Source organism: Mustela lutreola, chromosome 4 (assembly GCF_030435805.1).
Source record: "Mustela lutreola isolate mMusLut2 chromosome 4, mMusLut2.pri, whole genome shotgun sequence".
Classification (NCBI taxonomy): Eukaryota; Metazoa; Chordata; class Mammalia; order Carnivora; family Mustelidae; genus Mustela; species Mustela lutreola.
The window spans coordinates 17,573,632-17,600,147 of NC_081293.1; the positions used below are offsets into that span (position 1 = coordinate 17,573,632).

Here is a 26,516-nt window from a genome sequence, read left to right on the forward strand (position 1 = left end):
CTACTGCTAATCTGTACTACCTTTAATACGGAATAGAAAAGGAGGAGCCATAGCCCTGACTTCTAACTATGACTGTCAGCTGCCCAAATGGACCAGGATTTGGGGTTGGATAATGCACACTGTGAATTTAAAATTATGGGTACTAATTGGTGAGAAGAAAGGTCCTTCTACACTCATCAGTGAGAAAGGGATGTATTTTCAGAAAACTTCTCACAACTTAAGAAAGACGGGAAAAATAAACCCCGCGGAGTATTTTAATGCAAATACTGTTCCTTAGGGTATAAGGCTAGAGTTTGTGATCATTTGATTGCTTGGGATGTAAGTATTAAGATGTACTATTTTAAAGGAAAAACGTGATCTTTCTAGAAACCAATGGGCACAATTACACTATTAACTAACACGTTTGGGTCTGGTTCGGGTTGATATGGGATAGCAAAGTGCTACATTTAAACTGTGAGGAATGCAGGCATTTTCCCCACAGTCAGAAATGCTCCACACTGTCAAGTACGTTTCACCACGCAATCCAACTTGATTTCTTAACCATGTACTTCATCTATTCACTCACAAATATTTATTTAGAATTGAGATACTTTTACATGCATACATTAAGCATGATCACAGTTATTATTCTAAAATAGCATGTAATGTAGTTGGAGCGACAAGACTAATTGTACAAGGGCAAAAAGCAAACTGTAAGGAAGCATAAAGTTTAGGATCCAATGGCGCAGATGCTGGCAGAATGGTGAACGAAACAACCAGAACATGTTAGAGTTCCACTGGAAATAACTATTCTGACAACATCATAGTATTCCTTCAGTTGATTTATGATAACATTTTGACATGTGATGCAATAAATCAAATCACCATTCAAATGGTTCTTTGAACATTTCTTTGTATGATTAGCACCCTTTATTCCTCAGCAATCTACACAGGCAAAAAATTAAGGATTGGACCTATTACTCACTACCAAAATACTTCTACAGACTTAAGCTCAATTCTGAGGTGAAGGCCAATCTTTTAAGTTTAAACTACGTGGACAAAGCATTTTCTTCCCTTTGGATGAATTCATTACAGAAGATACGTGGAGTAGAGGAGATCGTGTCAGGTCAGAAAGACTGACTGGAGCACTGATTTTTGAGTCACATACTAAAGAAAACAGGAGGAGAGGATGGTGGACAAAACAGCACATAAAAAGGCAGTTAGGTGAGAGCAAGTGCATGAGCCGCACACAGAAACAGCTCGTACATTAATTTGATTATGGGAAGCAAACACAGGCAGTTTAAGCTTCTGAAATGACGGAGCTTAGGGATCAGGAGGATTAGGAGAGAAATGAATGCTAGTATGGGAAATCTGGAGTTGACCCAACTGGCAATGATATGACTTACAGGCTATTCAAAGAAGCAACATGGGAGAAACCCCACACCCCACCCCAACTCTATCGCAGTGCCTCTCAACCCAGATGTACAGCATTTATAAAATATAGAAGTTTACACAATCGCCCTTATTCTGAGGTCACTTTACTCCTTAAAAAAGTGATTTTATCTCTAATTGATATTTTACTGTTTTAACACACCCACACACAATGCCCTGAAGTCAGAAGAGATTTAATATGGTAAAATCAAGGATATGCTATAAACAGAAGAATGTGGAAATGCAGAAATGATGTGGCCTGGAGATTGGCCATGGAGTCCAGAAAAAAGGCCTATATGTAGGTAGGTTCAGAAACTCTGGTATCTGAGTCTTTAATCTGAACATCTTATTACAGGAAATATTATGGGCTAGCTGTATATTCTTTGCACCTATGACATCATTGCATGAAATGATTACGAAATCTAACTATCTTGGATTTAAAGTGTCTAAGATGCAGATTTCCAAAACTAGTTTTGGATAGCCTTTAAGCATAAGACTACTTTTTCAAAGACAGAAAGAGTAAACAAGAAAAGTATACTCTGCAAAAGGGCACACTACAATTAAGATTTTCTGACATGTCTTTTCCACATTTTCTAAAAATACATTTTCCAAAACATTTTTGTGATGCATTACTTCATAGTTAGGTGGGTAGAACAGTTGTTATTATTCTCATTTTACAAAGGAGTAAGGGAGGACTCTCAAAGGCTGGGGCGCCTGCGTGGTTCAATCATTAAGTGTCTGCCTTCGGCTCGGGTCATGATCCTAGAGTCCTGCATCGAACCCCACCACGGGCTCCCTGCTCAGTTGGAAGCCTGCTTCTTTCTCTCCCACTTCCCCTGCTTGTGTTCCCTCTCTTGCTGTGTCTCTGTCAAATAAATAAATAAATTCTTTAAACAAAACAAAACAAAACTCTCAAAGGCTAGTGGCAGCCAAGATAGGATTTAAATTCAGGCCTCCTAACTAGAAAATTCAGTGCTCTTTCCAGCCCACTCCACTGCTGTCCCATAAGAGCCTCTATAAGCCCAAAAAAATTTAAGTGCTACACGACACTCTCAACTGTTAAATCTTAGCACAGACATAAGTGTGGCCAAGCATAAGAAATGCTTTAATATAAAGTATGTATGGGGCAAGGAGGGGGATTCATAATGCTTTCCTCAGGCTCTCTTATTAACCCAAAATACTTTGTATTGGTGAATAGAAGGATGCTACGAAATGATTCAAGAGATAGGAAATGAACATGGACAGTAACATAAAGAATTAGAAAAATGAATACATCTTGCAGTTGCAATTGTTTCGGTAGGAGCACTACAGAGAAAAGCTCTCAAGAGTAAATCTTACGGCAGCAGCTGCTTTCGGCGGAACATGAAACAGGAGTGGGAATGGGCTAAAAAATAATAAAAACTTTGAAAAAAAGTTAAAAGATGCATGTAACTTAAAACTAACATCTTTTTCTACACCGAAAGGTTAAATTGTGAGGTTGACATTTGCATTTGTTACGTTGTCAACGGTTTCTGTCTATCGGCATGTGTGCAAACAATATCTAAAGATGTCATCTGCATATTCATACCAAAGGAGCTTATGAACAGGACCTGTCAGTATATTTTAACACCCTTCCAAAACGTCAGCTTTCATCAGATATGAACACAACATGTTTAATTTATTAGTTTGGTCTTAATATAAAAAGTTGACAATCATATGTCACTCTAACTATTGATAAGGTAAATACAGACTACAGGAAAATGTCAAAAAGTTATTGAAATGTTTGCTGAAATACTACATCACGTTGTATTTATCAGCTCTTCTCTGCCAATGAATATGTCATCTTTTCCTACATATGGCCATTTCTGGGAAGATGTATCCAATGGAGCATTTCAGAAACTTCATGCTTAAAGCATCTGAATTCTCAGACATGAGAAATGTAAAAGGAGTCGGAACACAGAAAACACATACAATAACACATGGCATTATTATTTTGCTCCACTAAAGTTAAACAAATCGTACTCAAAGAACGATTCATACAAGATGTAACTATTTGGTTAGAATACTTGTGTTCTATGTTCCAATCACTTACCATGGATGTTTAAAATTATAAATTCTTCAACTGAATTCACTAAACACTTACTGAACACCTACTATGTACTATATCTTTTTGAATACTTCAGAAAACATGACAAGTGGAAGACCCAGGCTCCTCTCCTGAAGATCTTACAATTTGGTTGGAGTGATAAAACATAAGTAAGTCAAAATCAATAAATCATTTCAGTACTGACATGGAACCAATGTGTAGGTTGGTACAGGTTATAAACACACCACCAAGGCAAAAATCGATCACGATGGGAAAGATGATTACAAAAGACTTCTCGAAAGAAGTGGATAAAGGGCTAGGGATAGCAGAAATGGAGGCTATGTCTATAGGAGACATATTTTACACTGAGCCAAAAGTTCCAATGCATGCCTATCATCTGAAATGGCATGTAGAATAATAGTTTTAAAGCAATTTGAAAACTTTCGCCAGTCTTGAAATGCCAGGCATTCCAATTTCCAAAGTTGTTCACTAACACGGTTCACGGACTGTAGGGAGCATGGAGCTTGCCCCCTGTGTATTTGAGTTAAAGAAGCAGAGACACAATGACTTGCCCAGTGGCACTTAGCTAGTTAGTATCAGAGCTGACACCCAAAGTCAGAACTCTAGACCCTTAATTCAGGGTATTTTCCACTGCATCACACTGCCTCTCTTGGTTAACAGCCTGCCTGAAATAAATGTACATTGGTTAGTGAACCAAGTATTCTTTAAACTTTATATGTTGGAACTCACAGAGACTGTAGTGACTCTTTAAAGATAAATGTCACAAAGCAGTTATGAGTCAGTAGCTTTAGAGTCAGACAGATTTGACTTCAAGTCCTGGATCCAAATGATGAGACCTTGGGAAAGTGTCTTGGCTCTTCGTAACCTCCTATATATGAATTAAAAACTAGCTGGAAAGAATATATGATACACAACACGACGTTCAGTTTGTTACAAGTCCTCTTTGTTACTTCTCTCTCCCTCTCCCTCCCCAGTCCTCATCAGTCATCCTTCCAGACTGAGGAGTTTTCAAACAGCAGTAATTTTGCCTCAAGATATTTTTTTTGCCTAGAGACAATTTTTTGATTGCCATGACTAGAGTGGGGTGGCCGTGATCTACTGGCATTTGGTGGGTAAAGGCCAGAGATGTTGCTAAACATCCTAGGAGGCACTGGACAGCTTCCCCTCATCCCCAGTAAAAAATATCCAGCTCCAAATTTTAATAGTACTGAGGTTAAGGATTTTTGTTCCAGAACAAAGAGAAAGACTACCCATTACTATTAGTTTTCCATTAGGAAAGAGATCATACTTTTTCTGCCTCCAAAGACAAGCATCCTAATTTACCAAAGTATCAAAATCAAGATAGAAACACATCAGATACCCAAACTGGTGTACAAAGAGTACAAAAACACAATTGCATTAATAGTCCTTGCTATATGGATTCTTCTATTTGCATGGGATAGATTTGCACACAGATCTGTATTTCCAGAGACATGGAAAGATTATTTCTTTAGAACCTCCTCGAGGGGGTAACAATTAGTTAAAAAGTTATAAATTCCTCAATCTTTATGAATCTCTCTCTTTTTCATCTAACTGGAGGACTAGAAAATTCTTTCGGCAAATCTGAACTTAATGACAACATCGGTTTGTACTTTGGAGATCTTTCTTAGTGCCACCTAGTTTCCAAAAAGACATTCCGAGCATCAGGATATAGCAAAAGCCGCAGATCTTTGCATGACTCCCAACAAACGGGCACCCCAGGCAGTTGCTGGCGGCGATCTCCCCCTTCTGGTGCCTACCTGGGAATCTCCCACCCTCTCCCTTACACTTCTATTCTCCCCGACTCCTATTGTCTCTTCTTTTTCTTTTCCTTGCTGTCTGTGCCTCTTGTCACTTGCCAGTGACAGTTGTTTAGCTCCAGTCATGACAGAACTCAAAGGACAAAATGCCTGGTTGCAGTGGCAAGGTTTCAGCAACGCTTTCTGCGAGCTAGGGAGGGGAGAGGTAGGAAGACAGTGTATTTTAATTTGTGCTCTCTAGGTGCTAGACCCACAGGAGGAGAAAAAAGATTTTGCAGAGGTAGTATTAGAGGAGCCCCCATTTCGAAATACGTTACCAAAGGCTCAAGAAATATAGCTGTTCATAATCTATTTGTTAATATTTAAAAAAAAAAACCAGAGTATTTCTAATTTTGCTGGGTTTAAATCATTCCTCTTTGGAGTGGAAAGTGAATTCTTAAAACAAAGCAGCTATTGTGAATGAATTTGGTCTTAGAGATTTCTCTCAGAAAATGCCACAAGATGGTATATTTTAAGTATGGGAGTGAGCCACAGTGCCATCTACGGCCATGTGAATTAGAAGGCAGGATTCAGCTACTTTGGCAATCTCTGAAGACTATGAAAATAGAAAGCCCTTCCGCTACAGAATGCCCTGACAAAAATCTTGCCCCAAATCTGTATTTTCAAGACACAGGGAAAGATTATTTCCTTAGAATCTACCTGAGGGGGTAATAATCAGCTAAAAAGACATAAATTTGTGAATCTTAGGACATAAACACTTTGAAATTACAACCTTTCATGAAGATAATCTGACTTGATTGATGACATTGATAATCTGACATGATTGATAAACCAAGGCTCATCAATCAATTTCCTATGTTTAAGAAAAAAACCTGAGAAAATAAGAATGATCTTACTTTAAGAAATAGAATAGGCTTTAAGATAATTTAAGACACAAAAGAGTATTTTTTCCTAATCAGAGTCTTTTTTTGATTACAGTTCAAAAATAGTTATAAGTTATTTCATAATAGAAAACTCTAAATACCGTTTGACATGATGATCATAAGATTTAAGTTGGTATCATAAGCTATGGGTTACATAAAATTAGACATTTTTCAACCCAGCCACAAAAGGAACTTCAATTTTCTCTCAAACAAGAGAAATCCTCTAGTAATTCTACTATCAAGTTGTAAGTTATTTTCCCCACACCAATGCACAGCTATCATCATTTGGAACCAAGTAGATTTTCTCTTTCTTTCTGTTCCAAATTCACTCGGCTTACTGCCAAGAGAAAATACAGACACGGGGGAGGCAAAGAGCAATTCTGTTAAGATCAATGAAGATGTTGGCCACAACAGAATCCTATTTATCCATCACATCCGTACTTCTTTTTCTGATTAGAGATTACTAGCAATTTCTTGACAATTCTTGTATAAAATTAAGTTACAATCAGTCTTCTAAGACTTCACAAGGAAAGGAAAAAATATATATGTATATATAGGTTTTCCTACTAAATCTAAAACAACACACACACACACATCCTTTATAACTACTTCATTCTTAAAAGGGGTTTTAATATGCCTATTTCCAAAGCAGTTAAAAGTGAATATTTACAGACAAAAAAAATTCACATGAAGATGTTCTATTGCCACTGGCTTAAGAGGTCAAAGGCACAGTCTATTTAGCAGTATGAAATTAAAGGCTGAGGGTTTTGTTTTGCTCTAAGCCAAGTGAAAATTTAAAATGCTCACTTTGCCACTTAGGGAGAAAAATTTTGCTATGCTGTGCTCTGGTTATGGCTGTATGCCTTGACTTCTCTGTTTTCCCCAAATAAAGTTTATCATAGCACATAACTTTAAACCTACAGGAAATTAATTTTTAAGCAATTTCTTAATTGATACAAAGGAAATGGAGGCCACTGTTACTGTTGGATACCAGAAAGTATCCGGATACTGTCGGATACTGTCGGATACTGTTGGATACTTAGAAAGCTTGTGTAAAGTAATACCATTAAAGATTTAAAAGAAAAAAATGAAAATAAGTTCAGAATGGCACTGCAACTCTCAGGAAGGAAGAGCTTCATCTTTCCAGATGCTTCACGTAATATAAAGCAACCACATTACCCAGCACGTGTAGTCTTTCAATGGCTCTGAACCACAACTGAGATAAAGGCTGAGCTCAGCTTCACCTGCAAGGCTTTGTGGGGCTCTCAAGCTTGTCAAATTCTGGTGCCCACGTCACCCTGTGCCAGTGAAATTATAAAGTCTGGGAATGGGTACTGGGCCTCAGGATTTTCTACAGTGCCCAGCGATTCAATGTGCAGCCAAGTTTGGAACTAAGGCACAAGCCCTATACTTTACATCTGAGGCGGCATCAGACACGCTCGGCCTCCCGTTCCTCCCTCCCGTCATACTGCCCTTCCCTATGCTTCCCTGTACTTCCAGCCTGAATCAACCCTGCTTCTCCTGTGTTCATTCTCATCCTTCAAGTCTCAGATTGGGTGTGACCTGCTCGTGGCACCTTCACTTCCAGGTCGGCTGTCCCTCTCTGAAAGCATGCCCTTTCACACACTACCCCATCAAAGCCTCTCCAATTTCACTTGCCACATTATTATAAAGACCGTGAGCTTCTTGAAAAATGTGTTTTACTCATCTTTGGACCACTTACTCAATGCTGGACACATAATAGATACTAAGCACATGTAAATTGTTTACAGTGATCTATACCAAAACAACAAATTGTTCAAAGCCACCAAAATTCAAACTAACTTTAATGAAGTGGGTAGAGAGAACATGAGCATGAAAGTTCTCTCCCTCAGCTTCCTCATTTGTTCTTTATTTTTTTTTTTTCCAACATTTATTTATGTAAGTCATCTCTATGCCCAACGTGGAGCTCAAACTCATATCCCCGGGATCAAGGGTCTCATGTTCTTCTGACTGAGCCACACAGCCCCCCCCCCCATTTGTCCTTTAGTTTGAAATTAATTCTAATATTATTTGTTTTGCTAGTGAGAATTTGATTTAAATCATTTTAGCTTCCACCATATACTTTCTAGGTGTGTACTATCTTGCATTATATATTTGGGTATATTCTAAACCAAATTCTCAGTATATGACACTGTTTGGAACTTTTAAATTATAAAGCTATCTGATTGTCTTTAGGTATGCTAAAGTCAATTCTTCATTGCTATTAATGACAATATTTAACAGGTAATATAGAATTTTCCCCCTTATCTTTCTCAATGCTGGTATGTATGTTAGACATAGCAGTCTAAAGACAGTGACTCCTGATAGTTTCTGGGAAATGTCCATTGTCAGAAATTAGGGACAGAATGGGAAGGAAATCCAAAGTATAAAATTTAACATATATTTTAACTCTAGATGAAAACTCAGCACAACCATTAACTCATATGATACATAATAAATGATATAAAATAACATATAGTACCATGATTCGTCTACCTTTAATTCTGAATCTCCTACCACAAGGCCAAAGAGAAACTGCTTTTATAGATTAACTTCTAAGATGTTTTTTTACAAAACAAAATGCAATAGAATATAAAAGCAAAGCAACTTAGAAGGTCATATCTGAGAATAAGATGGAAGACATCAAGTCTCTATCCTTTGTGTAGATGCCAGTGAGTCTACTGAACCACTGAAAGAGGGTTTACATTTTTAGGTTACTGAAGGAATCTTCTGGCTTTACCATACCTTCACCTCTGAACTCTTTAATTCTAGGATCACCACTTGTGCATAGCGAAGTCACTGACTTAAAATCCGTGCCATTCTCAAAGTCCTTGCACAGTTCTTATTTTATTTGACATTCCTATTTACCCATTAGGTAGGCAGAACCGATATGAGGATCTAAATTTGCAGATCCAGAAACTGTAGCACGGATGAATATGCCATGTCTGAGGTCTCAAGACTCCAGCTTCCGGGCTGTTCTCACAATTTCACACTTCCTCTACTGATGAAGTAGTCCATGACCAAATTTACTTTGCATACACTATTAGAAAAATATGGGGTGGACCATTTCTAACAAATGCCTAACAATATATACACGATTGTTTTGAAGTGTAAATAAAGCCATCAAATAGGGGCCCTGGATCAGACAGCATTTGAAATGAATAGCACAGAATCATGTTCTTAAAAAAAAAAAAAAAATGGAGAAAGAAAAATTTAAGCTTCGCTGAAACTAAATAGAATCTAATCTGTAAGATTCTAACTACGGAGATAGTTTTTTCCTATCTAAGCTTCACTTTAAAAAGCACATAATATGTCCACAAATAAGACAACCCTATTCTTACTTCACTTGAAATTTCTTTGTAGACTAGGTTTATATGAGAAGATCGAGATAAGAAAACAATGAAACAAAAAAGGTCAGTCATTCAACATGCAGAGATGCAATGTTCCATTACAAAAGTCAGAGTATCAGGTAACAAACTCAGAAGAGATTAGCAAAGGGGTCTCTTGTTTTAGAGGACAGAAAACATTTTTTGGGAACTCGTTTCATTTCTATAATCAGACATTTTACATGCCATGCAATGTAACTTTCCAAACAATAAAATCTGATACTCACTCCATTTTAAGAATGCATTAATCGAACAAATTCTTCATAACCAATAATAAAAATCTTCGTTTTCTGTTTTCTGTTGTTTTTTCAAATATTTATTTATTTATTTATGTGTTTTAGTTGGGCAGGAAGCAGGGCAGTGGCAGAGGGAGAAGAAGAGGGAGTCTCCATGAGACTCCACGCTGAGCTTGAAGTCTGTTGTGGGCCTCGATCCCAGAGATCATGACCTGAGCCAAAACCAAAAGTCAGATGCTCAGCCAACTGTACCACCCAGGTGCCCCCCCCCATTTCCATTTTCATAGTAGGTTTCTACGTCCCAGAGATAACTTGTTGTAAACCATACTCAACAGTACCAAATGGAGAATGAGAAAATCTGGCCCATTCCTTAGAATCTTTTGTGATGGAGACTGACCTATAACAAGTTTTTAAGAATTTGCAAAGACATGAGGGGCCTCAAGAACTAATCAGATGCAGTAAGGATAGAGTCCCATTTCTTGATGTTCCTGAATCTGACCACACTTAAGCATTTCAGAGGGATTTCTAGAAAAGCTTTTAATCTATGATCCTATGAACTTCTTCAAAGAAAAGCCAAAAGAGCAATTAGACTCCACATTTGCTATTTGCTTTTACTCTTAAATATGATCCTTCCATTTTGGGGAACTAAAACACACAAAGTTAAACAAAACAACCTAAGCAAAAAATGAGACCATCTCTACACGTGGTCTGTTTCCTGGTATGCTTTCAAGGACTTGGAGTCTAGAGAAAAAAGTCTCTGGCTGAAATCTCCTCTAGCCCCATTTCAACTTCTTGCCCAGGAAAGCTGAAAATAGTCGACCTGGCACCTGGCAAAGCTCTTCAACTACTATCCCACAGTTTAAAACCCTTCACCTGAGAGATCACTTGGGCTCGTCTTCCTCACCAGCAGCTCAATGCTCCTGAAAGCGATATTCTAAGTCAGCAGGGCCTAATCTGTTTTAAGCTTTGTTCTGAACCTCACAAATGTGGAACTAGATAAAAGACAATAACAAGGGCAAAGTAAAAAAGTAAAAAAGAAGCAAGTAAAAGTCAGAACCACCCTGTGTCATTCCTAGTTGTTAATTCACTTCAATGTAGCAAGGCACAAAATTGACACACCGTATTAGAGTATTTTTATAACCCTAGGGCTTAAGTAGGAAACCTCTAGTTCAGTCAGTGGTGTTACATAATGCGGTCGGTCGTTGAGTTTCAAGATCCCTAGAACATAAGCTTTAAGAGGGTGATCAACATGTGGGCAAGGGGCTTGTGTGGAGCCATGATCTCCAGGCTATGGTCTGCCGTGACGTTGAGGCTTTAGGCTGCTCCAGCATCATCACTACCAGAGCATCACTACTGTCCCACTTCACGGTTCGGCATCTACCAGGAGAGTGACTGGTGAGGACTTTGATAAAAAAGCATTTCATTTAAAAATCAATTAGCTACTTTTCTTTCCAAGGAAAGTATACCATACGTGAAAAATGAGAATGACTCAAAGGCAAAACCAAGTAAAAAGGCTTGTCTCTTAAACTACTTAGTACTTTTCCCAGAGAATTAAACAGGGGTTCCACAACTCTTGATAACACAGCCTGTGACCATATATTTACAGAATATCAGACTTTTTTTGACCATGGGACAGTTTATAAGCGACCAGTAAAAAGTTTACTATTTATGAGCAAACAATTTAACATTAAAACAGAGCTGGCTTTTTGACGATGGCAATTAGCTTCTTCATGTTCCAAACACCAAATAACATTTTCCCATTAATTTTTAAACCAATGTGGCTTTAACTTAAAATAAACTGTACATCAAAAGAATGGAAAATAAACAGCCAGGAACACAATTTGACGAATTGGATTTATTTAGTTTATTTATCTAAACAGGGACCATTGGATCTCTTTAATAGGCTGACAGTTGCACTGGGCTGGTTAATAAAACATTCAACAGTGTCTTCAGCCAATATAGAAATGCAAATCCCATCAGAAATATTTTATTCATGAGGCAGTAATTTCAGTTACTACCAATGCCTTAAAAAAAGAAAAGAAAAAAAGCCACTCTGCAAATAAACAGTGCCATCTAGTGACTAACAATGAAGCCAAATTCACCACAGGCATTTATGATTAACCTTTCAAAAATCTTACCTGTTTTTACCTTTCCTCTCTTTTTCGTAGGTGAGATCAGAGAAGCTAGGTAAACCAAGTAAACAGAAAAGTCGATAATAATTTAAGTCATTTAAGAAGGATTATCAGCAGAGACAACTACATTAAAACCAGCAAGCTTTCTATTCTTTTTGTTTTGAAGCAAGTTAGCACTGTAAAATATACACTCCATCTGCTTAGAAAATTCAAACTGCTAGAAATGCCATAATGTCATGACAAAAATTTGCTCCTTCTGCCAGAAAATGGCACTAAAATTTTAAATCCAATGGGTAAAACAAAATTTGTAAGTTTAGGTAGGAATAAATATTCCAATAAAACTGCAAGGTCCAATGAGAGATCTGACACCAATTAAATAACTTATACGCCCAGAACGTGTGAGTGTGTCACACAGATGGTTATGATTAACCTTTCAAAAATCTTACCTGTTTTTACCTTATACCTTTGTACTTTATACCTATATCGGTATACACTTCAACATGGTGAATGATTACAGGGGACGTGGAAGTTATTTTTGCAGGTGATTTATTTCTACAGGAGCTAAAGGCAATGGTCTTATGCGCAAAAGAGTCACAAAAAAAAAAAAAAAAAAAAAAGGAAGACAGTGTCGGAGCTTCCAAAGTGAAGAAAATCTACCAAGGCCAACTTAAAATTCAGTATGTAACACCAATGTTAAAATATTTAATATATACCACTGTTCTATTCAAGTATACATGGTGGCAGAAGGGTCAAGAACATGAACCTTTTACAGCACCTTGGAGTAGGAGACCACAGTCACACACACACACACACACACACACACACACACACAGATCAGCTCCCTTCTGGCTTCACTACGGCCAAAAGTCATTTTTGGATTCTTCCCTGTTGGGTGGGTCCATTTCCTGTGTCAGCCTCTGGAATTATTGTTGGCTCCATGAGTAGAAGATTTACCAGGGTCATTGCCTAGAATGAGAATCCTACAAACAAAGAAGGCCGCTTTCCTGATGATTTTTTTTCTTTTTAACAGTTTCATACAGCAGGGCCTTAGAACAACTGTCTTAAGGAAATAACTACAAACAAGGAAAATCGCGCATGTACACGTCAATGTAGTGTTACCTTCTCCCTTAAGGGCCAAGTCATATCAAGGAAACTAAGATAGTCTTCAGTTTGTGATTCAGAAATACTGAAAATGTAAAATGAGTTTGGTCTTAGACCAGATATGGAGAGCCATGAATACCTGCTTGCCTTGCCAATATTAATATATCTTCCATGGCAGAGTAGCTTAGAAAAAAAAATCTCAGTGGTGTCTAATTTTGGAGCTGTAAAATCTCCATAATGACAGGTAACAGTATCTTTCTCATATAACTGTGGATTAATTGAGTAATGTATTTAAAGTCTTTAGCCTTGGGTGGCCTATGATTTTATTTCTCATCACATTCAAACACAGAAAAAGTACAACAAAAATGATCCAATGAGTCACAATAAAAATGTAATTCCAGGGCTATTTTAATAGGAGCCAGAATATTGTTGAAACACTTTGACTTGGTAATCTGCCCTCTGAGAAATGACCCGATGAAATAATCCTGTTCTAATATGTTCATCAGAGCACAATAAACTACAGAGGGAGTAAATGGAAAATATATCACAATTCAACAAAAGATGAACTAGTACTGGTAGCTGAAATATTATGCACCCACTAAAATGATTCTGAATTTATAGAACTGAAAAATACCAATGTTAGAATCATGTATTATAAAAAGGTGGAAAAAACATGAGTTGAGAAACATCATTATTATGTAAAATAAAACAATAAATTATGCAAGGGAGAGGGGAAGAGAAGACTGGAAGAAAACAAATCAAAATGTAAAATATGGATCTTTTGGGGTAATAGGGATAAGGTTTTTTTCCTTCTTTCTGCTCTTCTTTATTTTCAGAATATTCTATAATAAGCAGATAATATTTTTACAGAGAATCAAAAAACAAATGTAATGTTTTAAAATGGTAAGCATATTTATTAAGTGCATATGGTGGAAGAAAATTTCTTTTCTAGAATGGTTCTGTCCACTTTGGCTGTCTTATTTCCTTCTACAATGTACTTGTGTTCCTGCAAGAAGGATAAACTGGTGCTGTAATTACAACATATTACCACTGACACTATCTAAATCTCTAAAACAGGATTTCATCATTTTCTACAGCTTCCATAGAAGAGAAGTGAAATATCCGAGGGAGTCATAAGAACAGAAAAGACAAAATGTAAACAGAAGCATCAAGTTCCTGACCTTTCAACAAAAATCAAAATTTAAAAGAGTTCAGCTTTCTCATTTGCATTTTAGTCTATCTTAGACATAAAAACAACAAAAACAAAGAAAAAACAGAATACAGCTACCAGCTTCACTCATAAACTCGGATACTCAAGTTGTCCATTCACCTGTTAAAAGAGAAGAGTGCAGGTAGTAGCAGTAAAAGCTTCAAGCTGTTCCACAACATCCTTTGAACCCTGACCTAAGGGACCAACTCCGATAGTCTGCAGGTAGTTGGGTTTCTAGGACCATTCAGCCTCACTGCTGAGACTGTCAATAGAAGTGCCATTCTCTGATGTAGACAGCTTTGCACTAGCAGCTGGTCTAACAATCACATCACATAGTCTGCCAAACAGGCAAAGGACAGCATTCGGGCACCAATGACCTGGGATAGAAGTGAACTTGAGACGGGGGCTAAAAAGCTCTACTTCTAACATTCATTACAATCAATTCCTCCACCCCCAATACTGTATGTGTGTGTCCGTCTTAAAGGAAGTTCAGCTTTGTTGCAAGAAAAAAGAATATGCAACTACACAAATAAACCACAAGATGGCGCCAGAACCACAGTACAATATCAGAGACGTGAAAGGCATTCAACATACCATGCCCTTACATGACTTTTGGAACCTTACCCTGGGACATCATGTACTTGTTCCTTCTTTTTCTTCTTAGGAGACTTGGTCAAACATTTTATACAGTGTTAGGATTTTTGTTTGTACAAGTTTAGGGTTTTTTTTTTGTTTGATTGATTTTATTTTCTTAAGAAATAAACAATAATCTTAAACTTGAAAAATTCTTTACTATGTATCACCCCCTTTTGGTTGGTTCATTTTCCTGGACTCCCTGACATGACACTTCTCTGACCCTACACCAACATTAAAGAAAGAAATTACCAGAACAATTTAAATATATGAATTCTGATTAAAAAATGTTTTCAAATACATAAAGAGGACATTAAATCAATTTTTATGGAAACGTGAAGCTGGAGATGGGGGATTGGCAAGGATCATGGAGAAAACATAAGAAAGTGGCCATGACTCTGATTCTGGCCCTGACTCTAAACAACACTGTGACTTTAAGGGAAGTCATTTGGTCTTCCTGGTCCTCCAATTCCTCATCTAAAAAAAGATGACTGGATTCTAACTTCTCTGGACCTAATGTTCCTAACTTACACTAGGACCATAAGAAGCTAAAGATGAACAACAGGAGGCTATTGTAGGCCAAATCCCCAGGACCATGGAGTCAGGCAAGTGAACATAATCATCAGGAACAGCAACAGTATAAAAAGGGAACAGAGTGACGACCATCGCCTTCCCTTAACTGCCCACAATCACGAATACAAACTATAACCTGAATTTTAAAATCTTTAAAGTAGTTATTTACTCAGTTACAAATTAAAATCTATGATATGAGTCACTGTAAACAGTAGACAATTATTTTTAAATTTCCAATTATCTGCTCAATAGTAATAAGCATTAAAAGTACACTCAACTTTTATGCCAGTCATGACAGAGTAATTGGTACAAGACTAACCCCCCACTCTAAACAACTATAAAGATGGACGAAATGTATGGAACAATTCTTTTCCAAAATTGGACGATAGGCAGAAGTGCAATCCTTTGGAGAAGAGAAGCACTTGAAGTGAGCCTTAACAATTGCTATGGTTATCAGCCTGTAGGTACTTTCTAGAAGACAGCATGTGGAGAGAAAGCCCAAAAGGAGCAGAGTGTGTCACTGAGCTTAAGAGGCAGACACTGGAATTTGGGATTGAGATGGGGAGAATTTAGCTCCTTCCTTAGAGAAGAGAGTTACACAGAAAAGGTGTTCCAGAAATCTACAAACGGGTCTCCTTCGGTTACGGCCAAAAATGAATTTGCATATGCAGACGGCAAGATCCCACAGGGTCTTGCAGAGAACAGGTATGGGGGGCTGTGGATGGCATGGAGATTCTGGAGGTCACCCAAAGCAGGGAGAATTCTGACCAAACTTAAGTTTGAGCAGTCACTGAATGTGCCAGTCATTCAAGTGGAAGCCAAGAAATGCCGCACCCCAAAAGCAGGTCTACTCTAGACACATCCTTAAAAACTTTAACAGTAAGCCTTGAGAGGATTGATCTGATCTGTTAGTAAGTTACTTGCTTGTCCAAATAAAGCTCAGCATTCCCTAAGGGGCACCTGGCTGGCTCGTCAGTAGAACATGTGACCACTGATCTCAGGTTGTAAGTTCAAGCCCCATGCTGGGCACAGAGCTTACTTAACAAAAGAAAAAGAAAAAAATTCTCCAAAACATGCATTAACAGCAGAGATGGTATCAAGCCATGGAGGCAAACACCGGCACTTGAGAAGACGAAGAATTTTAGATATTTCAAAGACACGGGGTCCTCCAAAGGCTCATAGTATATACAGATATAGTCTATCTGTAGCATTAAAATCTCATGGGGGTGGAATGAAGAAGGGGCAATTAGAAAAAGAAAGTCTAAAAAGGTTCCTTAGGGGGATGATAATGAAGAAAAGGTTGAGATACATCACTCTAAAGGAAACCAACAAAATCTAGGCTTTTAGCAATGTATGATCCACAATACCAAGCATATGATAATAAAGTTCCTAGACATATGAAGAAGCAATGGAACAGAACAGAAAGTCTACAAGCTGACCTGGATTTTATTCAGCAGGCAATGAGCAGTCCACAGGATTTTGTGGAACAATGTGACAAACTCAGATCAGTGTGTTAGAAAGAGAATTCGAGACTGGTGCAGAGGGTGGTTTAGAGCAGGAGAAGAACAGAATGAGGAAAGGCTACTACAAACATCGAGATGGAAAAACACGAGAGCTTCCAGTAGTGGAGATGAAAGTGGGAGAGATCTGCCAATTCTGTGATCAACCGAGGTGCAACTGATGGCGAGGAAGAGATTAAAGATAACTCAGAAATGACTAGAACTTGTCAAATTTAAGTGTGTGTGCTTAAGGGATTCTGGAGTAAAGCAAGTAGTAAAAATTATGAATCTAGAACTACAGAGGTCTGGGTTAGCAATACAGGTTGGTATAGACACAGTCACTGAAGCCACAGGAGTAGATGATGCCACACGGGGTAAGACAGTGGGAGTAAGTGGAGAAGCCTGAAGAACCCAGTGTCTATGCAACAGGCAGAGGAGGGGGAGGGGCCAAGACAAGAAAACAAGGAGATGAGGAGAGTCAAAGAAAGAGTACTGGGCTGACCTCTGCCCATCCTCATTCGTACAAATCCGTCAAAGTCCCAATGTCACAAGGGAAAGAGCACAACTCCTTCATTTGCAATAACGTTGCAAATGAGACACGAAGGACCACCTGTGCTATTTTTCTTGGGGTTCGGGGGTTCTGGGTATATCACCATAAGAAAGTTTACAAATATCTTTAAGGAGATAACCTTCATTGCTTTAAACATTAAAGAATTAAATATAAAAAGAAAATATGAACCAAAAGGGAATTATGTACCTATTTTCTATACTCTGTTCCAATACCTTGGGTGGTGTCCTACGGAAATGGGGAGGAAGCAACCAAGGAAGCGCCAGAGGACCACTCACTTCTCAAAGGCCCCCAGTGGCTTCTCATCAATCCAGAGAAAAAGCCAAAGTCTTCACTATGTCTACGATGCCCTTGTGGATCCCCCTCTGCAAACACAGGCGCCTCTTCTGCTTTCACTCACGCTGCAGAGGACACCCACGATCACTCACCCATTTACCCTCTTTATTTTCATTTATAGCACTCATCGCTCTCTGAAATTATGATATAGATGTATTTATTTCTTGTTTTAGCCACTAGAATCTAAATTCCATGAGAACAAGAACTGTATTTTAACCCCAGCTTTTTCCAAGCACGCAGGGCAGTGTCTTATACACTGTCAGGTTTGACAATGATGTGTTGAATGGCATCCAGAGTCAACCTGAACTTCTTGGTTCTGTCACGTGTAAAATGGGGAGAGAGATCCACATCTACTCTGTCTACTCCTCGTACAATGAAACGAAGTAGTGTACGCTAAAGCACTTCATAAACTCTAAGTCACTGTACCATGGACGGTGGGGGGGGAGTGGTAAAGGAAGCTTGCTGACGCAGAAGAAAGTTGTGCTAACAATTACCCATATAAACACGTGAATTTTTAATGATAGCCTGGAGAATAGATGTTCGGATCACAGCTACTGGTTCCATTTTTCTTTAGAACAACAACAACAAAAAACGCCTGAGAAATACTTACCCAAGCACACACTATCCAAATACCTAAAGAACTCTACCCAGATTATATTCTTCAGGAGATAAAAACACTAAAGGTTGAGCGAGCTGACTTATAAGCAACAGAAACAATTTAATCTCTGAAAAAAATTTTAAGATGAAAACTAAATTCAGTGATATGAGGTGAATCGTGTCTATCTCACTTCATATGTTGAGGTGCTAAGTTTTAGTACCTCGGAAAGGGACTGCATCTGGAGAAGAGTTAACCGAGTTACAACAAGGTCAGGAGGGTGGGCTCTAATCCAGCGTGATGGGTGTCCTTATAAGAAGAAGAAATCAGGACACAGACACAGACAGAGGGAAGCCCACGGGAAGACTCAGGGAGAAGACGGCCATCTCTAAGCCAAGGAGAGAGGGCTTAGAAGAAACCAACCCTGCTGACGCCTTGATCTCAGACTCTCAGCCTCCAGAACTGCGAGAAAATAAATTTCTGTTGTTTAAACCATTCAGTCTGTGGTACTTACAAACTAATATAATTTATTATTTTAGAAACCAAGAGAGAAATCTTTGTAGTTTCATAAAGATGAGGTTAGCAAACTAAAATAATCCTCATAAATATTTCACTTTACTTTCATCATTTATATTGAAACATTAATTTTAATTAGAATTGTCTAAGTATAAATTTGAGTTGTCAAATTCTCAAATCAATTTAAATTTTCTCATTAGATCCCATATTCTCCCTAAGAGTACCCACCTTTCGCAAAGCAATTACAGAAGGTTTTATCTAGCACAGAGCATAGGAGCTAGGCAGTTATACTTCTTTTCTGAATGTCGGCGCATTATGGATTCCAATTATTTTTTTTTAAGAATTTATTTATTTGACAGAGAGTAAGAGAAGGAGAGAGAACACAAGCATGGGGAGCAGCAGAGGGAGAGGGGGAAGCAGGCTCCCTGCTGAGCAGGGAGCCCGATGCGGGACTCGATCCCAGGACCCTGAGATCACGACCTGAGCTGAAGGCAGAAGCTTAACCCAATGAACCACCTAGGCGTCCCCCAATTTTTTTAAAATTAATAAAAACACAATTTAAAAGGCAACTGCATCAGAGTCACTGACATAGCCTATCTCAACTTCTTAGGCAATATCTACCAAAATATAAAATAAACATGCCTAACTGCAAATCACCCTATCTCCAGATTCTAGGGGTATTTCTACTGGGTCTGGTACCGCTATAGTCTAGAAGTAAAACACTTTAGGCAAGAACAGAGGCAGAAATACTCTTATCACTTCTTGATTTTCTTTATGAATTTGGACCCCCGGGTCAGCAATGAAGTCGATTCACATACCAAGACAGGACTTCTCTGCCGTTTACTGGTAAAGCTCAGTTCTTTCTTCATCTGTATCTTTTTTTTTTAAGATTTTATTTATTTATTTAGCAGACAGAGATCACAAGTAGGCAGAGAGGCAGGCAGAGAGAGAGGAGGAAGCAGGCTCCCTGCTAAGGAGAGAGCCCCATGTGGAACTCGATCCCAGGACTCTGGGATCATGGACCTGAGCCGAAGGCAGAGGCTTTAACCCACTGAGCTACACAGGAACCCCATCTTTTTTGTTTTTAAGTAGTAAAATACACATAATTTAAGACTTGCCGTCTGAACCATTCTTAAGTGCACAGTTCCATGGTGTTAAATGTATTCACCTATTAAGCAGCCATTCTTTAGAACCTTTCATCTTGCAAAACTGAAACTCTGTACCCATTAAACAATAACGGCCCATTTCCCCCTCTCTCCAGTCCCTGGCAACCACCATTCTACTTTCTGTCTCTTATCTTTGACTACTCTAGGAACATAACATAAACAGAATCATATACTATTTGCCTTTCATGATTGGCTTATTTCACTTAGCATAATGTTCTCAAGCATGTCATGTCATGTCATAGCATAGGATACATTAGAATTTCCAACATTTTTAAGGCTGAATAATATCTCATTATACCACGTTTTGTGGTGGACACCTGGGTCGCTTCTACCTTTTGGTGTCGTGAATAATGCTGCAATGAACATGGGTGTACAAATATAAAAACTCTGCTTTCAATTCTTTTGGAAATATACTCAGCAGTGGAATTGCCCAGCTCTAGCTTCCATACTGCTATTACTTTCTAATTCCTAACTATTTCAACACTCTATATTTAAATATGCGTTCTTAAGTTTGCTCTTAAGTGGGTAGAGCTGAAAGTCGGACATATAGGGGGAGAACACTTAATACTCTCATGGGGCAACCGGTATAAAGAATCACTTGTATCAATTATTAAGTGAATTCCTTCTGTCCTTGTGTGGGAGGAAGGTAACATATTCCTTCAAGACTCTAATACAGTCTATGGCGCCTACCCCAGGAGAAGAGTGCTCATAGAAATGGACGTCCAAAAATACCTATATAATTTCAGGACATTCATGCGCCCCTGAAGTCCATCTATGAACACTGCACCCGAAAGGCTGCAGATTAAGAAAGGCCCAAAATTGGGTTCCAGAATTTTCCTAAATGCTAAGTATAAATACACACTGTCAAAACCCAGACGTCGTCGTGCTTCAGATCCATCTGTGAGTCAGGAATCCAACACACCTCATATTCCACCATTAGGTAGCTCTTTGGGTATTTTTAGATCCCCCCACAAGTCACAGACCATGGAAGCTGTGCTATCTCCCGCACCGGCTCCTGGAGACGATGCTCATCGGGCTCACTAAGGCGTGTGGCGGAAACGACAGAAAACACAGGTGAAGACAGAGAAAGAGCGGTAAATATGACAGAGGGGGAGTCTGACTCACAAAATCTGTTTCAAGTTTGCCCATTTCTTGCTTGTAGCTTCGCATCCTGTTGCTGTACATTCCTCGACTCTGGGGTGGTATCTCTCGGACTTCCAGATCCATCTGTTCAAGCTGGCAGGGCGAGAGGAAAACGTGACTTCAACCATATGCTTATGCTTTATTTGGCCAGACATTTAGAGCTGAAAGGATTTAATCCCAATTTCTCCTTTTACACCTGAGGAGCCAGTCTGAGAGCGCTCACTGCCCAAGATCAAGTGACACTGGGACTGCTTTGGGACTTAACTTTTCTTTGCGTCAACAAATGAAGTTGTTGCTGACTGCTTGCTAGTGCCACACAGAGTGCCAAAGCACTCACTCTGTCAAGAATGTTTGATTGTTCGTTTGCTTGTTTTAGATTTTATTTATTTATTTGACAGACGGAGATCACAAGTAGGCAGAGAGGCAGGCAGAGAGAGAGGGGAAAGCAGGCTCCCTGCTGAGCAGAGAGCCCGATGCGGGGCTCGATCCCAGGACCCTGAGATCATGACCTGAGCCGAAGGCAGAGGCTTAACCCACTGAGCCACCCCGATGCCCTATTTTTTTTTTTTAACATACGCATTAATCCAAATGTCCTCAATAATAACAACCTTAATCACGTTGGTGTGTCCTATCATTCAGTCCAACCTCACCTGGACTGGTCTTCTGACCCTAAACCACCAGGATTATGGGAACATAAAACAAACCATTACTTCCACCCAAAATTTATAAAATGTCAGCCCAGCCTTAGTCATTGGTGAAAATTCTTCTGGAAACTCTTTTCTGATTAGGAAAATCTTGTGCCAACCAATACGTGGTCTGACCCTCCAGTGTAACTCCTATTCCTTTGTAACCATGTCGATATGGCACTGAGTGGATACAGTCATCTACTAAATTACACAAAGCTCACTGAGATCTCAGCCACATACTTTCCAAGAATCTGGCATTAATAACACTTTGGATACCACACATGCGCATTTAATGAGAGGCAAAACAGAAACAGTGTGACGAGTAAGAACACAGACTTTTGAGTCAGACGCCTGCGTCCACATCGGGCTCCATTACTTATTAGATGGGCAGCCTCGGATGGGTTTATTAAGTCTTCTGGGCTTTACTTTTCTCCTTTCTAAAAATAGTATGTCTTTTGTAGGACAGCTGTAGAGATTATATGGTGTAATTCCAATAATGTGCTTACAACAGTGTCTCTTGCTTGGTAATCGCTAGATTAATGTTAATAGCAGAGATGATTACTGATGACACAGAGGTAATACAGCAGGTATAGACACAAGGTATCAGAGATAGCTTATTTACACCTGGCATTAAAAAATAAAAACCACCACCAACAGCAAATTGGCTCAGACCATGTCAAATAAACTCGTACCCCAAAATGCGCTATTATATTTTACCTCTTAATGAGTTCTTTCCATGACTACTATAAGCTTATCACTAATAAAACTACTTGTCCAGCATTAGAGACGGAGTAACGATACTAGCTCTCAGATAAACCAGAAAACCATGTTTTAATTCACGGACCTTAATTTTTTCTGAGAGAGAGAGAGAGTTTTCATTAGCCTTGATTTAAGCAGTGACCACTTAAATTCTTGCCATGTCTCAACATAAATGTGAAGCACCAATAAGTTAAATTGTCACTGAGCAAAGGCAATTCTTAAAATACTTATTTGGGGGCACCTGGGTGGCTCAATCAATTGGGCATCTGCCTTCAGTTCAGGTCATGATCCTGGGGTCCTGAGATAGAGCCCCAAGTCAGGCTCCCTACTCAGTGAGGAGTCTGCTTCTCCCTCTCCCACTCTCGCTCCCCCTGCTTGTGCTCCCTTTCTCTCTCTCTCTCTCTAATGAATAAAGAAAAACCTTTTTAAAACTTAAAAAAAAAAAAAAACAACACTTCTCTGAAATCATCATGAAGTACCTAGTTCTAATAAGGTCAACAGGATCATCCAAATAACTGCTTAAGGGCATGTAACTGAAAATCCAAGTGCTAACTACACTTCTGTTTAAGACATTTTACAAAGACACTGAAAGCAAAATTAACAGTAGGTGAGTAAGAAAAAAAAAAAAGGAAACACAACAACAAGCATTTCCAATGAAACCAGAAATAAGGCTAACATGAACTTGTCGTCCCAACGTTCAGCCAGCCAACAACACCATGTGGGGGACATGATAATCACAAGATGAACAGGGTCCGAGAGATTAATACAAGCCAGTTGCTCAGCAGAAACACAAGTAATCCTAATAAGTGAGATCAAAAAGAAGTTTTTCTGCCAGGGTCCTCATCCAAAGGAGAGGAGGTAATATAATGAATGAACAGTGTCCTTAACAAGGATTTCTTTGGAACTCAGTAAATCAGCTGTCTGATCATCTTAAACAAACAGAAACACCTATCTTAGATAGAACTCTTGGGGTTGGTCATGACTGAGAATGACTACAAACTCTATGAGGAGATGACTATGTATACTTCTTGGTATAGTAATATCTTGGTTATTAGGAAACCACCTTTCTAACAATCAGTACCTGGATGGCTCGACAAACCAAAACACAGATTTTGAGGCAGAAGAACTGCTCCTGGGAACTCAACAACAATAGAAGGGGTCAACTCGGAGGCAAACAACTGAGCAGTTGCACTGTACTATCGATGGGAGAAGGGCTGTCCTGATCAGCAGCTACACTATGCAGGAGGTCAGTCTTTTTGCGTGAAGGCCAGAAACCATGAGAGAAATAGTTGAATATATAAAGAAAACAAAGTAAGGATAAAAGTATTTGCAAAAAGGGAGAAATGTCAAAAGAGAGGCAAACATTCGAAGCCAGAGAGCCCAGTGACAGCACAGGGGGTGGGAAGCGAGTCTTCTGGGGCATGGAGAGTGTCCACCATTCTGACAGCTACAGGAGAGCCAGAGGAGACAGGGCAGTGCAGTGCAGCTTGCTACCTCAGCCCTCCAAGTCGCAGAACAAAGGTCTGCTGTGTCTCAGGGAACGACAGCCACCTACTTCTACAGAACCCCTAAAAGGGCAGCCCCTTGCGTATGGGCCTGTCCGCAAAAGTCATTCAGTCAGTCAAATAAGCTTGGAAATACTCCACACTTTAGCTGCCTCCTACCGTCCCTTCTTGGAGATTCATAATGCCTCTTAGCCTCCGTCAGGGTCCAAGAAGATTCTATAGAAAAACAACTGAGAAAGATGCCAACCTCCAATCCTATCTCAGCTAGCTAATTTCCCAAACATACTTAAACTGGTAGCAGCCATTACCAGAAACACACTTGGGGAACTGTTCTAAAGTACATCAGTAAGTACGTTCTGAAGGAACCCCAAGTAGCGCCCTTCAGCATTTAGGAAAGCGACACACTCATTTGGGAACACAATGCAGTAACAGGTAGAGTCGTCCTTGTGATACCTGGCTTTAAAACCAAAACCTGGGACACAATACCTTTTAATACTTTTTGTTTAATACTTTTTTGTTCCTTGATTTGCAAGTTTATTTTTATCAAGAAATAGTGGATGTGCTGGAGTTCTGGGCTCAGCATATTTAAATACAAGCCCATACTCTGCCACTTGCTTGGTGTGGCATCTCAAAGTCACTTCATCTTCCTAGGCCTCAGTTTCCCCATCTGCAAAATGGGGACAAGCATGGCATAGAGAATCACTCCTCCGTGGGTGTCTCACGCTTCCACATGTCTTGCTGGGCATGCCAAGAATGTGAGGCCCTCACCACTCCTTTCTCAAGCCGTTTCTCAAGAGTTATATTTACAAAGAGCAGCCCTTGGGGAGGAAATACTGTGTCCCTCTGGGACAAACAGCAGCCTCGCTCACAGACTGCTACAAAGCAGGGCATTTCCCAGGCTCCAGGTTCCCTTCCTGTAAGGTGTTCCACTGAGTGTGGGGACTTTTCCAGGCCAACCTGCAGCACTCTGTGGGAGCTGGGGCTCAGGGACCTGAGGCAGCGTGCTGAAATTCTGACAGCACCTTTTGCTGTAATAAAACTCTCTCTGACCTAGGAATCTCCTGTCTTCTGCCCGCATCCGTGAAATTGTGGCAAGCTCACCTTCTACAAAGCAAATAGGGGAACATCCTCAGATCCTTAACATTTCTTGATGAATAGCATTTGTCTCACAGGGCTTGTGCGAAAATCAAATATTATAAAGCAAGTTATATGATTAATCCAGTGTCTGGTACTCAGTATGCCTTTAATAAACATGAGCTATTTCTAGCTATTATGAAAAGTATTATGAAGGAATCAAAATTAAAGGTGGAATTAAAAAGAGAATCACTTTAATTAAGAAGCATAAAATCCCAAGAAACTATTAAATTCTCTTCAATTTAAAAACTGATGAGGTCCAAATTTTAAAATGCTAATCAGAAAAGTGTCACCTTTCCACATAGTATAAAACAGGTTAGAGGAAGGTATCAGCAGAAAAGACTCTGGTTGTATGTTAAAATACATGACCATGTCTGTACCTACCAGTTCTTTTGCTTCTTCGAGCTGTTTCTCCACATTTGCAACCATCTGCTTCTTCTCATCTGAAACAAACAATAAATACCAAGGAATTGCTAGGAATACAAGTAATTTAATATATGAAAACTTCTATGTTTACATGCCTTTTCCTTTCCAGTCAGAGTAGACAATTACCACACCAGGCAGATGACCAGATCATTCTTTGGTGGGTAAGGAACCATTTTTAAGTCACTGAGTCTAGGCTACATGGAAATATATAATCCTATGGATTTTACATAATTATGAAAAGATGCTATTACATTTCTAAGAGAAAACAAAAATTAGTTTGTCCTTTAGAAGAAACTGCGTCAACAATAGCAAACCATTCCTTGTTGCACGAGAAGTCTTCAGAGTCAAGTCATGACTTTAATAAACTGGGAGAAACTGACTTATGAATACAATTTAAAAGTCACATGGGGTAGATGGGTGATGGGTAAAGGAGTGCCCTCATAGAGATGAGCACCAACTGCTGTGTGTAAGTAATGAATCACTAAATTCTACACATGAAACGAACATTACACTATATGTTAACTAGAATATAAATTAAAATTTGGGGGGGAAATTCACATACCAAAATAATTCCTAAAACGGGGCATGATCTTATAACCCTTTAAAAGACTGTACTTTCATTAAGAACTGGGTATAATGAAAGAAATATTTGAAGTCAGGACTACTAATTCTAAACCCAAAGTCACTACCTACT

The 26,516-nt window shown here is 39.0% G+C and overlaps 1 protein-coding gene across 21 annotated transcripts in view; it reads right to left on the reverse strand.

The window, feature by feature from the left end:
* VTI1A (vesicle transport through interaction with t-SNAREs 1A) overlaps window positions 1-26,516 on the reverse strand; it is a 351,501-nt gene that overhangs the window by 314,252 nt on the left and 10,733 nt on the right. For all 21 annotated transcript variants that reach the window (XR_009353293.1, XR_009353283.1, XR_009353292.1 and 18 more), the window contains exons 2-3: window positions 25,781-25,839; window positions 21,295-21,405 (exon numbers count right to left, since the gene is read on the reverse strand). Coding sequence is in view for 7 of the 21 variants with exons in the window: in XM_059173203.1 (XP_059029186.1) it covers window positions 21,295-21,405; window positions 25,781-25,839 (170 nt within the window). In the remaining 14 variants the exon portion in view is untranslated. The remainder of the gene's footprint in view (window positions 1-21,294; window positions 21,406-25,780; window positions 25,840-26,516) is intronic.